Genomic DNA, 15,639 nt, shown 5'->3' on the forward strand with positions numbered 1-15,639 from the left:
CAGACAATAACTTCCTCCTAGGAACCTGGTCATATGCCTTTTCTAGATCTATAAAGCATAGATACAATTCCCTGTTCTACTCATAACACTTCTCCATTTTTTGCCGTAAGCTAAAGATCTGGTCCTGACAACCTCTAAGAGGCCTAAACCCACACTGATTTTCACCCAATTGGTCCTCAACTAATACTCGCACTTTCCTTTCAACAATACCTGAGAAGATTTTACCCACAACGCTGATTAAAGATATACCTCTGTAGTTGTTACAATCTTTTCTGTTTCCATGTTTAAAGATTGGTGTGATTACTGCTTTTGTCCAGTCTGATGGAACCTGTCCCGACTCCCAGGCCATTTCAATTATCCTGTGTAGCCATTTAAGACCTGATATTCCACTGTATTTGATGAGTTCCGACTTAATTTCATCCACCCCAGCTGCTTTATTGCACTGCAATCTATTGACCATTTTCTCCACTTCCACAAATGTGATCCTACTTCCATCATCATTCCTATCCCATTCTACCTCGAAATCTGAATCATTACTGATCGTATTTTCACCTACATTGAGCAACTCTTCAAAATACTCCTCCATCTGCCCAAGGTATCCACAGGATTTACCAGCAGTTTTCCTGACCTGTCCAAAATACGTGTCATTTCCTTCTTACCTCCCCTTCGAAGACTGCTAATTACACCCCAGAATGGTTTTCCAGCAGCTTGACCCATAGTCTCCAACCTGTTTCCAAAGTCTTCCCAAGATTTCTTCTTGGATGCTGCAATTATCTGTTTGGCTTCGTTTCTTTCTTCAACATAACTTTCTCTGTCTACCTGAGTTCTAGTATGTAGCCATTTTTAATACGCCTTCTTTTTCCTTTTACAGGCTGCCTTGACTGTGTCATTCCACCAAGCTGTTTGCTTCATCCTACTTTTACACACTACTGTTCCAAGACATTCTTTAGCCACTTCTAGTACTGTGTCCCTGTGATTGACTACATTCAACTAACTGGTACCTTTCTGAGATCGTTGTTATGTACTTGTGCCTGATTTCCTTATCCTGAAGTTTCTCCACTCTTATCCTCGTACATATGGACCTGACCTCCTGCACTTTCGGCCTCACAATCCCAATTTCACTGCAGATTAAATAATGATCAGTGTCATCAAAGAATCCCCTGAATACACGTGTGTCCCTCACAGCCTTCCTGAATTCCTGATCTGTTATTATATAGTCAATGACAGATCTGGTTCCCCTGCCTTCCCAAGTATATCGGTGAATGTTCTTATGTTTAAAAAGGGAGTTTGTGATTACGAAGCCCGTAATGGCACAGAAATCCAAGAGTTGTTTCCCGTTCCTGTTGGCCTCCATATCCTCTCCAAATTTACCCATAACCTTTTCATACCCTTCTGTTCGATTTCCAATCCTGGTATTAAAATCGCCCATGAGCAGAACACTGTTCTTGTCCTTTACTCTAACAACTACATCACTGAGTGCCTCATAAAAACTATCCATCTTATCTTGATCTGTCCCTTCACAATGCGAATATACTGACACAATCCTAATTTTCTTTCTAGACACTGTCAAATCTATCCTCATCAGTCGTTTGTTTACATACCTTATTGCAACTACGCTGGATTCCATTTCTTTCCTGATGTAAAGCCCTACACCCCATTGCGCTATTCCTGCTTTGACTCCTGACAGGTAGACCTTGTATTCTCCCACTTCCTCTTCTTTCTCACCCCTTACCCAAATGTCACTAACAGCTAAAACCTCCAGCCGCATCTTACTTTCAGCCTCTGCCAGCTCTACCTTCTTCCCAGAGTAGCCCCCATTGATATTAATAGCTCCTCATCTCATTACCATTTGTTTGCCAAGTCGTATCTTAGGAGTCCCTGGTTTGACAGTTAGAGGTGGGACTCCGTCACCTCCAAAGGTCCGAGGCATTTTGCTCTGATTGTTGCCAGCATCATATTTAAAGTACCAGGGAAGCAGGTTGCTAGCCTTACTTGCCCCGAGTCCCATTGGGTTGTACCCCTAACGGTTGAGGGACTAACCGGTGGATTTGGTAGTCTTTGCCGTATGAGCACAAAGGTGACCACGACTCAGAATATGTCCGAGATGCCCAGCCTTATTCCAAAGTAACTGGTATCCCGACTGTCGGGACCACTTACCTGGCCACTCATACGTTGCCCGTGGTTCATGAACTAGGACATGACTACAAGAACCCACACCATGAACCACTATTGTTTGGTTAAGTGTTATTATTATTTTCACTGTTTTTCCAGGCAAATTAATAAATTATTAGTAACTAGTTTCAAACACCGAAAAAAGTAAGTCTATACTCACAATTGGTTTAGAAGTGAAATTTGCATTACATGGCATATAAAAAATCGGCAAGAATGCTTTTAAATAAACTTATATAAAGTAGTATTTTGTTTCTGAAGTTGTATTTACATAAGTTTTAGGTCAGAAATGCGCGCATATTTCGCTGTTTTTTAGGTTATCAGAAAATCTGGGCCCTAATGATCAACTACGGACACAGATGCCTGATTTTACGCAGGCGCTGTGGTCATGCTACATTTTCTGCAGTGCTGCTTGGCGGGTAGCCGCACTAGTAGGCGAATCTTGCCGCCTGATGTAGCTGGCGTTCTATCTTTATAATGAAAGTGTGTATAGAACTGCGTATTTCATTCAAAGCCGGTGTCGGGGCTGACGAGAATGTAACAACTGAAATTTGACTAATAATGGTAAACTGCATTTTAGGCATCTTTATTTTTTTGTCACTGTTATCTGTTTTCAGACCGCGAGAGTTGTTATTGTCTTAAGTTGCAAAATACCTGTTGTGGTGGTATTTTTCAGTAACTGATGTTGTCCATTAGCCTCTCCCTTGGCCTGCTAATGGTCTCCAAACGACTTCTTTCTCACCCTAATCCTTTTAGTACTTCTTTATTTCGTACTTTATTTGTCCACTTATTTTGTAACGTTTTTCGGTAACATCGCATTTCATATACGTACAATTTCTTCTACTTCGGGCGTATGGTTTTCTAGAAGATTGATTTGTATCATTCGTCCTACAAGTGAAAAGTGGCAGTCATGAATCTGGTACAAAATCGAATTTTCTCAGATCGGTATAGTCTCTGAGAGGACCAAGTAGCACCTCATATTTGCATGTTGTATCAACATAAACAGTTAATTTCTATCCCAAAGGACGCTGACGAATAAATCACTTCCATTGATTCCATAAAACCATAAGATGTAAAGACGAATATTCAACAATTTATCTAAAAATATAAATCTAATAACATAACATAATGTAATGTTACTGTTGGAAGGGATACTCCGCGAAGTACGTTTAGCCGCTTAATTAGAAAAGTTTTTTTTTCCTTCGCACCCAATCGCACATTTCTTCCTGCACGTGTGTGAATTATGTTTTAAAGTGTGTCTCGTGTAGGTCGCAATAATTTGGTGGCTTCTTGTGTTTGTTGCTATTGATGATTATGATGATGATGATGATGATGATGAGAGAAGTGGGAAGCTGAAACCAGAACCGGCGTTTCCACTACTCTCAAATAGGACCAAGGGGACCACTGTACAGGATTTGTCGTAAGGAAGGCGGGATGTAGACACCCGGTTGAGCGGACGGATTTCAATTACATAAGAACAAAAATGTAAAAACTGACGGCAGATTTATTCCAGTAAATTTGTTGTAAGGAGTGTAGGCATAAAGCTGCGGCTAGTGGAAGGCAATTGACGGCCAGACTGATGAGCCATGACGCCCGAAAATGGAGAAGAAGGAAGACACGTGTGATCGAGTCGAGGGCTGGCTGGCAAGAGAGCGTCCCGGTGGTATTGGAGTGTTCTCACTAGTTTGCCGCCTGTCCCCCCCACGTGATCCTTCACGGCCCTCTCATTGGCTCCTGGAAGACAATAATTGGGTTTTGCGGTGAAGCATGTTCGGAGGGCAGTTTCATCCGGACTAGAAGTTCCTCGAAAATTGTTTGATAGAGAGTGGGAAAGGTGAAATCTGAGCCGCAATATCAGGTGTATTAGGTGGATGCGGAATGACTTCCAACAGAGCTAAGTGTAATGTCTTTTGTGAGTCTAGAAGAATGGGGGTCGGCGTTATCGTGAAGCAGCATGACTTCGCGCGGTCTATCTGATCGTTGTTCTTGGATTGCGTCTACAAGACATCTCAGTTGTTGGTAATAAATGTCAGCGGTGATGATTACACCTCGGGGAATCAATTTGTAGTACACCACAAAGTTGCTGTTCCGTCATATGCATAACTTTATATCTCGTGGAAGCGCTCAGGTCTTTGTACGGGGAGTTGCTGCTTTGTTTGGGCTCAACTATTCCTTTCTTTTCCTTACGTTAGCATAAATACACCATTTTTCGTCACCAGTAACAATACAGGATAAGAGTGGTCGGTGTTCACGAGCCAATTGATGACGAGCAAGGAGAGATGCATATATGGCAACCCGCTGATTTTTGTGATTTTGGCTTACAGCATACAGCTTACAGCATACGGTACCCATACACCCAATTTTTGAGCCTTCCACATTGCATGCAGATGTCGCATGATGATAGAATGATCAGAGATCATCAGATTTGCCACTCTCTATTTCTCTCACGTGGATCATACCCACTATATCCAAATGACGAAATGACTACATGTAAACTCTGATAGCAACAGTGAACTACAAATAAAAAATGCCAATCTATAAATAGACCCATAGCAACCGGAATACCAACATTCAACACAAAAACGCAACGAACTTATGCACCAACCCAACAAGTACGTATGTCGTCCACGCTAAGACCATAGCGCAACAAGAGTGGTGCATTGTCAGAAGGAAGAATATATTCCGAGTGTCCTGGAGACACAGTTCTGCTGCGTTACGGATAACAGGTGCCTCACATTGAGCGAGGGAAACGTACTCCAAAGTTGAAGTACGCGGGACAGTACGATTCTTGTGGGCAAACCATCTAAATTGCAAACATATTCAGCGTGAAGTAATAGCGAATAAATGCAATGTCGCGCCCACCCGTAATGAATTTTACATCCCGCGGGGGGTGGGGGGTGGGGGGATTTTCCAAGGATGAGGACGTTAGCCGAGGAACTGAACGATTCGTAGAATGTTCCGACGGTTGTTTATAGAGACTTGGTTACTATGTTGAAAAACTGTGTAATGTGTCTGTGCCACTTTTAAGTGTAATGCAGTATTCAGTAAAAGTTACTTGACCTGCCATAATAATGTGTAACTTTCCTTTTGAAGTCCCCTCTTAAAAGCTACAATTTTAATGAATACGTGGCAGATGAAAAATTGTGCCAGACTGGGAATTTTCTGAAATCATTTCATGTCATCGCATTTAACAGATTTCTCTTATGTCAATTCCATTCACTTAATTAGAGTGAGTATTTGGCAGTTGAGCTGGCATATGTAGCACGATCTGTACCCTCAGCGGCGATATTTCCACCTGCCACGTAGTCATAAATTTTTAATAATCCTCTGGAAAAACTGTTACGCAATAAGTGATTGGAACTTTATGACGACACATCGTACGAACTCCGCTTTAACAATGTGATATGTCATTTTGTTCTGGTTCCTCTAGTTGCATGCTGCGGTACTATGCAGCGAGGATTTCAGTGTGTACCAGGGCTGCAGATATGTACCTGAAAACTTAACAAAAAAGTAATTGAGTAACTTTTGCTTTTTCGAGGTGATAACCAGAACTAATGTTGTTGTTGTTGTGGTCTTCAGTCCTGAGACTGGTTTGATGCAGCTCTCCATGCTACTCTATCCTGTGCAAGCTTCTTCATCTCCCAGTACCTACTGCAACCTACATCCTTCTGAATCTACTTAGTGTATTCATCTCTTGGTCTCCCCCTACGATTTTTACCCTCCACGCTGCCCTCCAATATTAAATTGGTGATCCCTTGATGCCTCAGAACATGTCCTACCAACCGATCCCTTCTTCTGGTCAAGTTGTGCCACAAACTTCTCTTCTCCCCAATCCTATTCAATACTTCCTCATTAGTTATGTGATCTACCCATCTAATCTTCAGCATTCTTCTGTAGCACCACATTTCGAAAGCTTCTATTCTTTTCTTGTCCAAACTATTTACCGTCCATGTTTCACTTCCATACATGGCTACACTCCATACAAATACTTTCAGAAATGATTTCCTGACACTTAAATCTATACTCGATGTTAACAAATTTCTCTTCTTCAGAAACGCTTTCCTTGCCATTGCCAGTCTACATTTTATATCCTCTCTACTTCGACCATCATCAGTTATTTTGCTCCCCAAATAGCAAAACTCATCTACCACTTTAAGTGTCTCATTTCCTAATCTAATTCCCTCAGCATCACCCGACTTATTTCGACTACATTCCATTATCCTCGTTTTGCTTTTGTTGATGTTCATCTTATATCCTCCTTTCAAGACACTGTCCATTCCGTTCAACTGCTCTTCCAGGTCCTTTGCTATCTCTGACAGAATTACAATGTCATCGGCAAACCTCAAGGTTTTTATTTCTTCTCCATGGATTTTAATACCTACTCCGAATTTTTCTTTTGTTTCCTTTACTGCTTGCTCAATATACAGATTGAATAACATCGGGGAGAGGCTACAACCCTGTCTCACTCCCTTCCCAACCACTGCTTCCCTTTCATGTCCCTCGACTCTTATAACTGCCATCTGGTTTCTGTACAAATTGTAAATAGCCTTTCGCTCCCTGTATTTTACCCCTGCCAGCTTTAGAATTTGAAAGAGAGTATTTCAGTCAACATTGTCAAAAGCTTTCTCTAAGTCTACAAATGCTAGAAACGTAGGTTTGCCTTTCCTTAATCTTTCTTCTAAGATAAGTCGTAAGGTCAGTATTGCCTCACGTGTTCCAGTATTTCTACGGAATCCAAACTGATCTTCCCCGAGGTCGGCTTCTACTAGTTTTTCCATTCGTCTGTAAAGAATTCGTGTTAGTATTTTGCAGCTGTGGCTTATTAAACTGATTGTTCGGTAATTTTCACATCTGTCAACACCTGCTTTCTTTGGGATTGGAATTATTATATTGTTCTTGAAGTCTGAGGGTATTTCGCCTGTCTCATACATCTTGCTCACCAGATGGTAGAGTTTTGTCAGGACTGGCTCTCCCAAGGCCGTCAGTAGTTCCAATGGAATGTTGTCTACTCCGGGGGCCTTGTTTCGACTCAGGTCTTTCAGTACTCTGTCAAACTCTTCACGCAGTATCGTATCTCCCATTTCATCTTCATCTACATCCTCTTCCATTTCCATAATATTGTCCTCAAGTACATCGCCCTCGTATAGTCCCTCTATATACTCCTTCCACCTTTCTGCTTTCCCTTCTTTGCTTAGAACTGGGTTTCCATCTGAGCTCTTGATGTTCATACAAGTGGTTCTCTTATCTCCAAAGGTCTCTTTAATTTTCCTGTAGGCAGTATCTATCTTACCCCTAGTGAGATAAGCCTCTACATCCTTACATTTGTCCTCTAGCCATGCCTGCTTAGCCATTTTGCCTTCCTGTCGATCTCATTTTTGAGACGTTTGTATTCCTTTTTGCCTGCTTCATTAACTGCATTTTTATATTTTCTCCTTTCATCAATTAAATTCAATATTTCTTCTGTTACCCAAGGATTTCTAAGAGCCCTGGTCTTTTTACCTACTTGATCCTCTGCTGCCTTCACTACATCATCCCTCAAAGCTACCCATTCTTCTTCTACTGTATTTCTTTCCCCCATTCCTGTCAATTGTTCCCTTATGCTCTCCCTGAAACTCTGTACAACCTCTGGTTCTTTCAGTTTATCCAGGTCCCATCTTATTAAATCCCACCTTTTTGCACTTTCTTCAGTTTTAATCTATAATTAGTACCCTTCTGATTTTCATTGACAGTCCTATCATATGAGGAAAGTAAAGCGTTTCGCGCTGGGTTATCACCAAGCTTAAGTATGGAGATTAATCTCTGTACTCCTGTTGACTTAAATTTCTCCCGACTCTGTTGCTGTGTGAGATGACGACCTCTAAATGAAAAGATTCATAATTTTTTCAGTGTCTCCTCTCCCTAATTGCTGTTCAGTTACTAGTATTAAAAATGTTCTTCCAGAATCGGGATCTTCCACTCTAGATTCGAGCGCCACTATAGAAGCGTGCGTTAATGGCGGCTCCTATGGTGGCGGTCCGCAGCTCGTGGTCCAGTGGTTAACGTTGCTGCCTCTGACTCATGGGGTCCCGGGTTCGATTCCCGGCCGGATTGGGGATTTTCTCCGCTCGGGGACTGGGTGTTTGTGTTGTCCTCATCATCTCATCATCATTCATGAAAGTGGCCATACATCATCATCATTCTACGGTGGCAGTGCGGTGGCTGATAGCCAAGGGAGGTGACCTGTAACAGAGTAAATTTTTCAGACGACACACAAAATTAACATGCTGTTCCTTCACTGCACATGTGCTATAGAACAATAACTTGTATGGTAGTCATAAATGCAACTACTCGCCGAAAGTGTGAAAGCATAAACATCTAGCGTGCTGTAGGGACTGCGTTTCCCTGATTGTGAAGAAACTGCAGTTATATGTAGAGGCACAACTAGTTGCGCAACGTGTTTGGTTTATTTTAATTAATCTGTGTGCCTTAAGGGTTTCTTTGACCGAACATTCGACAGTCTTTTCCCAACGTTCGCTGAAATTTTATTTTTGTTGACCTTCTGGCATCATCCATTCACCTATCGTTCGACAACTGATGAACGAATCCAACATATCCTGTGTATCATATTCTAATACGTTTACAGGCCACGGCCCAACAAGATCCAACTCAATGTTTTCTGTGAATTACGTTCTGATATATCTTCCTAGCAAGGTGACGCAACGGTTAAGTACTGGACTAGCGTTCGGGAAGAACTGGGATGAGAATCCCATCCGGCCATTCGTATTTGGATTTCCGTAAATTGCGGTAGTCGAATAACGCGAAAGCTTGTATGGGAAGAAGCGGCTATTTTTCTTTCCTTTACTTGTCCTAACCGAGCTTGCGCTGTGCATCCAGTGATCTCGCCATCGACAAGTACCAATATTTCTACTTATTTCTAATTCATTTAAAGAAGACGTATTCAGTTGCACTCAAACCTGAGGACCCAAATCCATGGCTTTTGCCTTAGGAGACAGCGATGATAATCGGCTCGAAGTTGAGTAGGCTCTCTTTGAGCCTCTTAATAAACAGATTAAGTGCAGCAAAGAGGTAACAAAAAACAAAAAAACATTCCTAGATATTGAGAAAATTTCAATATTTTCAAGGAAAGCTACGTTAGGTGAGTTGCGACGCAAAATCGAAACGTTGAGAGTCAAGAAAAGCCATCACGTTATTTAATGAAATTGACATCGTCGGCAGAAGTTACATAGCTGTTTACAAAGTGGTAAAAGTGCGCTTACGGTGTCTACGGCTTTTCTGTTACGTGCTTCAGTTTGGTAAATGTTTGCGTGGTGAATGATTGGAAATGAACACGACGAATGATGAATCGGATGATTAGACAGGGTGGCGGAACGGATGAGAAAATAGCATTCCATAAAGGACGCCGTGATGTGGACTGTATGAAATGTATATTGTGCGGAATGTTGCCATATAAAACAAAATGTTCTGTAAAATTAAAAAAAAATGGCTCTGAGCACTATGGGACTTAACTTCTAAGGTCATCAGTCCCCTAGAACTTAGAACTACTTAAACCTAACTAACCTAAGGACATCACACACATCTATGCCCGAGGTAGGATTCGAACCTGCGACCGTAGCGGTCACGCGGTTCCAGACTGAAGCGCCTAGAACCGCTCGGCCACTCTGGCCGGCTGTAAAATTCTAATTGTACTTTTTGGTTCTTGCGTAACCACAACATCGGAAATTGGGACATTTCGAAAATTCCGCACAAAGTTTTCGAAACGATCATGGGTGTATGCCACAAGTCAGTTCGTCACCATTACCCAATTTTCCTCAACTCACATTCGTTGTCTTTGCCATTACAAAACCCAGCCGTGGCATTTCAACCCAACGTATACCCGGAACAACGCTGCACATCAGTCCGTCACCAGAACCAGTATTCCTACATTGACATTCAATGGTTCGTCCAACTCACAACCAAGCTGTGAAATTTCAATACCTTGTCCACTCACACCCAAACTACAACATTGGAATACGACACAATATTTCAAGAAATCCTGCCGTATTCCGAGAATCAGACAATACAAGATATACATACAAAACCAGAAACTAACTTTATAATACATAATAGCAGGTCAATATTTGTCAGTCCTACGCTATGCATGTTGAAAGTAATTAGTTCGTATCTTCCGCTGTATCAAGTCATTAGAGTCAGCGATTCTCATGGGTTATTTATACTAACACTCGACTGTTAAAAAGGAAACGAACTGCCAACAGCAGCACTCGGCAGAAGAGCGGCCGACACTGTTAGTGCATTTAACGTAGAAACATAAGTTAGACTGCAACACAACAGGTGGTAAACTTCTGCATAGCAGACCGATTATAGTCATAGTTTTCAGCATTGAAACATTCATTAAGTTACGCATCACGTTTTTTTTTTCAGTGCAACATATTATAACCCACTCTTTTGGCTACAAAACCATATTTTTCAACATAATCTCTGTTTATTGCGATGGCCTTACGCCACATTAATTTGAGGGCCCATATGCCCGCATGGTACCATTCTACTGGTCAACGTCTCGCTGCATCAGTAACCTCTCCATCATCCGCCTACTACTTCCCGCGGAGTGCAGCCTTCATTGGGCCAAACAGATGAAGGTCAGAAGGTGCAAGATACGGGCTGCAGGGTGGAAGAAAAGAACAGTCCAATTAAGTGAGGCCTTGCATCGTCATGGAGAAGGAGAAGTCCGTTTGCATTTTTGTGGCAACGAACACGTTGAAGTCACTTCTTCAGTTTCCTGAGAGTAACGCAATGCACCTCTGAGATGATCGCTGCACCCTGAGGAAGAAGGTCAAACAGAGTAACCGCTTCAGAGTCACAGAAGACTCGCCATAACTTTACCGGCTGAAGCTGCGGCTTTGAACTTTTTCTTCGGAGGAGAGGGATTGCCGTTTTGTTTCTCGTTCGAAGTGATGAACCTATGATTCGTCGCCTGTAACGATGTTCGAAAATAAAAGTCAGGATGAGACGCGTAACGCTCTAGCAGTTCCGCACGACGACGGTCCGTCGTTGCTCTTTATTGTCTTCTGTTAGGCGGCGAGGAACCGAGCAGGCACACACCTTGGAGTACCCCGAATGTGGGACGAGTGTGTCAGCACTACCAACACAGACGTTCAATTGAGTAGCGAGGTGTTTGAGTGTGATCCGTCGATCATCTCGAATGAGTGTGTCCGCACGTTCCAACATTGCAGGAGTCACGACAGCTGTGTGCGGTCGGCCGGCCGTGGGAGATGGGCCAGGTTTGCGCGACTTCGTTGCGATGATAACAGACGCCTCACCTAACGACGCACCGTGCTTTTGTTCACCGCCAGATGTCTGTAGACGTTCTGCAGGCGTCTGTGAATATCGACGATGCTCCGCCAAAAGAAATTCAATGGCAGCTCTGTGCTTGGAACGCACCTCCGTTACAGACGCCATTTTGAAGGCTACATATAACGCTGCTACCTAGTGGGACTTCATGAAACTATAAGGGGTGAAGGGGGAATATTCCACGAAGTCCCACAAACAATTCCGCATTTTTTTCAATCGAAACTAGCCGAGAAAAAAATGTGTTGCATTACTTATTTGTATGCTCACCGTAATATACGTCCACCAAAGAGATCGGCAACAAACGGACACTTACTTTTATGAACAGTTCTAAAAATTGCTTTCGTTCACGATAATCTCACAGCTCCGTATTTTGCTGTGTATATAATTTGAAGTTAATAGGAAATTATATCACCCCTGAGTCCTTTCTGCTCTCCCTTCCACTGCCTTTCCCACTCCTTCTCGCGTCCACCCCCCCCCCTTTTCTGTGACCCCTCCCTCCATCGGCTCCCCCTTTTCTCTTTTCCTCTCCTCCCCCTTTTCCCCCGTTATAGGTCCGGATCCTCCCCCCCCCCCCCCCACCTGCCGCCGTGTCACCTGTATCATGCTGCTGTAAGTGAGTGTTAAGTGTCGTGCGTCCTCTGTCATTGTTGCGAACAGCCGCCATACTGTCGCTAGTTTTGTTTTTTATCTCGTGCGAACAGAAACTAGACTGTCGCCGTGTTTTTTAATTGTGCCTGTCTACTTCTTGTGTGTCTTCATCGGCATCGTCATCGCAGTGTTTTCATATTTTAAATTCCACAACTTAACGCCATTTTACAGTTTCTTACAATGTCACCGTTTTATCGCCTGTTTTTCTTGTTTGTTTCTATTCTCATTATGTTTTTGAACTTTTCAGTAGGCTGTAGAGCAGCATATTACGCTGATGCCCCTCTCTGGGGGGGGGGGGGGGGGGAATTGAAATCCACTAAAGAAAAAAAAGGAAATTATACCTGTTTTAGTAGTTATTGTGGACTTTAAATATGTGTGAGAATCGTCTCCTTGACGGCCTAAAAAATGTATGAATATTTATTACACGAGTTGTGCTTCTCTTTTGACCATGTGCAGTAGCCTGTAATATATGATTTGGCTTTTAGTATTTATACTAGGCAGGTGACGAGATAATATTTAATAGTGTTTACATCGTTGTTTTGCAGGTTATTAACAATTTTCGCTCACGTTTCTCCAATTTTTATATCTTACTAGTTCTACTTTCAAATTTTTACGATAGTTTTTGTATTTAAAAATAACCCTTTGTCGTCGGGTGGTGCAGTCCAACAGACTATTCTCCTAGTACATCGGTAGTAGTATGGACATTAAACTGCTTTACGTTTCTCTTGTTTATAACTTGTAAACAGGCTAACGCCTAAAGCTCTGAAAAAGATATTTTAGTTATTTTATTTAGCTACCAGCGCTGTTGAATTACGTCTCGGATAAAAAAGCTATTTAAAATGATGGAGTCCCATCTCTTAACATCTTTGTTTGCCGTGTAAAGTACGAAAATGACTTTCCGAGAAAAGAGAATTTTAAACTCCGAAGGTACTCGGAAATCACATTATTAAGACAAATGAAGATAATAATCAAATTAACAAAAAAATGGTTCAAATGTCTCTGAGTACTATGGGACTTAACAGCTAAGGTCATCAGTCCCCTAGAACTTAGAACTACTTAAACCTAACTAACCTAAGGACATCACACACATCCATGCCCGAGGCAGGATTCGAACCTGCGACGGTAGCAGTATTTGCGGTTACAGACTGAAGCGCCTAGAACCGCATGGCCACTCCGGCTTGCTCAAATTAACACTTAATATTATCTTTCACACTGCTCTTCTGCTTTACGTTCATCCTGTATGTCTTTTTTTTATTTTTATTATGGGGTATAACAACGAAGGGGTGACTAGGCAATGTGGACGCAGCACACTTTACGCAACAAAACAGATATATTAAAAACAGACTCGTGTGTAGAAATCAATTAATATTAGCTTGTACAGAACTTATTCTACCGAGAGATCATCTACAGGTGAACAGTATGCATTATGTTTCAAATACACCACCGTTGACAAGAAAGAGACAATAAAAACGTCGAAAGCAAGTTATGACGTTGTATTATTTTGCTGTCATGCTGAGACAATAATTCGTTTATTTTAAGAAATACAGCACCAAACCACGTTTCTGTGTGTTTTTTTATTTATGCGAGTATGCGCTTCGGGATTTCAGCCATCTGCAATTGGCGTAATACATATTTAATACCGAGCGAGGTGGCGCAGTGGTTCGACACTGGACTCGCATTCGGGAGGACGACGGTTCAATCCCGCGTCCGGCCATCCTGATTTAGGTTTTCCGTGATTTCCCTAAATCGCTCCAGGCAAATGCCGGGATGGTTCCTTTCAAAGGGCACGGCCGACTTCCCTACCTGTCCTTCCCTAATCCGATGAGACCGATGACCTCGCTGTCTGGTCTTCCCCAAAACAACCAACCAACCAACCAACATATTTAATCTGCATTTAGTATATCGCCAAAAACATCGATTTCAATTTGGATGCTGCAGCTGTCTTTCTATTCCTCTTCCCCGTGCTTCAATTTTTCGCGTTTATAATCGTGGCACAAACTGCTTTTCTTTGCATGTTGCACAAAAACAGCGTAGTATCCGCCATTTTGCCGACGCGATTTATATAAATGCGAAAAATTAGCAACAATAAGCAGAATAGAAAGGCAGCTCCAGGTCCAAATTTAAGTCTATGTTTTTAACGCTGTAGTAAATAAAGATTAATTGTGTATTACCCGAATAGAGGTTGAGTGAAATTCCGAAACACATATGGGCGTAAAAAAAAAAATTGGCTGGTTGCCGTATTTTTTTAAAATGATATAACCCGCAGCCACATAGCTCAACAACCAATAAAATGGGTAAATTAAAGTGATTATTCGATTCGTGTCAATCGACATCGAAAATGAAAACAAATTAACGGTTTGTTTTGAAGCCGGTATGATTCGTGAGCGGTCGCCGACCACCGTCGGAGTTCGGCAAGCAGCGGCGAACGTAGCCGAGCCGCCCCGATGCAGACCGATCCCGGCGGGACTGGGCTCGCAGCATCTGTAGCCGTGACAGTAGCAGCGCGAGCTGCACAGAGTGCGGGTAGTGCGCTGCCCAGCCGCCGTCGGCCATGTTTCAGTGCATCATCCAGCAGCGGAACGGCTGGGCGCGCGCCAGCCCTGACCTCCGTGACGTCTTCCCAGGTACGACAAATGGAGCGCGTCTTCTGTCTCTGCTGCAGGCGGCGGCGTACTACGATCGCGGCTCGTGCCTTTGTGTACTTCGCGCTGCACCGGAGGCGCGGTAGAGTGGTGCACCTTGTATACAATCCTCCCCGCTGTTGTAAAGTGGAGACTGGCATCCCGAGCATTGACCCGCATATAGGAATGTGACTAATATACGCCAGTAAAAAAAGGCTTTTGCGTGGGTTACATGCCGATGCCAGTTGAGCCGGAGAATTGGACACGAGCCATTGGTGCCTTTAGACCGGTGGCGACGCAACGACGATATTTAATACACCGGCAGTGATGTGTTCGTTAGTCTTCACTGTCTTAATTACTATCCGTATCGCATACATTTTTCATATCATTGTGACGGTAGCAAGCAAGAGAATGAAAGCAGCAAGCAAACATAACAGAGTTAAGTGGTTTGGCTTAGTCGTACTCGCATGTCATAATACGTCGAAATGTCACGAAATGGAAGTCAACAAACGGTTCCGCTGTACTTCATAATCATAATCACCCTAGCCAGCCATACGGGTTTGGATCTGAGAAATTACTGTAGGCCGACGAGGGAAACCTCTTTGTTCTCAGCTTCTACTGCTGTACCCGGCAAGTGTGCAGGGGTATTAATTGATGAAGTGTGTAGGCGGAGGTGGTAGCTGCTCAGCAGTTAGTGGGTAGCTGGATGCTGGCTGCTGGGACGGGATAGTGGGCTATGCGGCGGCCACCGGAATCAATAAAATTTGGACGCGACGGGCGGCCGAGACGGAGCTACGCACGCGCTCCTAGGCCGCGCTTTTTGCTGCATTTTTTTCTGCCGGTCACATAAAGGAAG

General features: G+C 43.0%; 1 protein-coding gene across 2 annotated transcripts in view; it reads left to right on the forward strand.

Annotated features, from left to right (window-relative positions):
• The window catches only part of LOC126088500 (SLIT-ROBO Rho GTPase-activating protein 1-like), a 703,657-nt gene that overhangs the window by 177,194 nt on the left and 510,824 nt on the right, over positions 1–15,639 (forward strand). Inside the window, exon 1 of one of the 2 annotated variants that reach the window (XM_049906641.1) lies at positions 14,696–14,786. The exons of the other annotated variant lie outside the window; for it this stretch is intronic. Coding sequence (XP_049762598.1) covers positions 14,714–14,786 — 73 coding nt within the window. The 5' untranslated portion in view covers positions 14,696–14,713. Of the gene's footprint in view, positions 1–14,695; positions 14,787–15,639 lie in introns of those variants that run through there. 2 annotated transcript variants of the gene reach the window in all.

Source organism: Schistocerca cancellata, chromosome 6 (genome assembly GCF_023864275.1).
Source record: "Schistocerca cancellata isolate TAMUIC-IGC-003103 chromosome 6, iqSchCanc2.1, whole genome shotgun sequence".
In the NCBI taxonomy this organism is placed as follows: domain Eukaryota; kingdom Metazoa; phylum Arthropoda; class Insecta; order Orthoptera; family Acrididae; genus Schistocerca; species Schistocerca cancellata.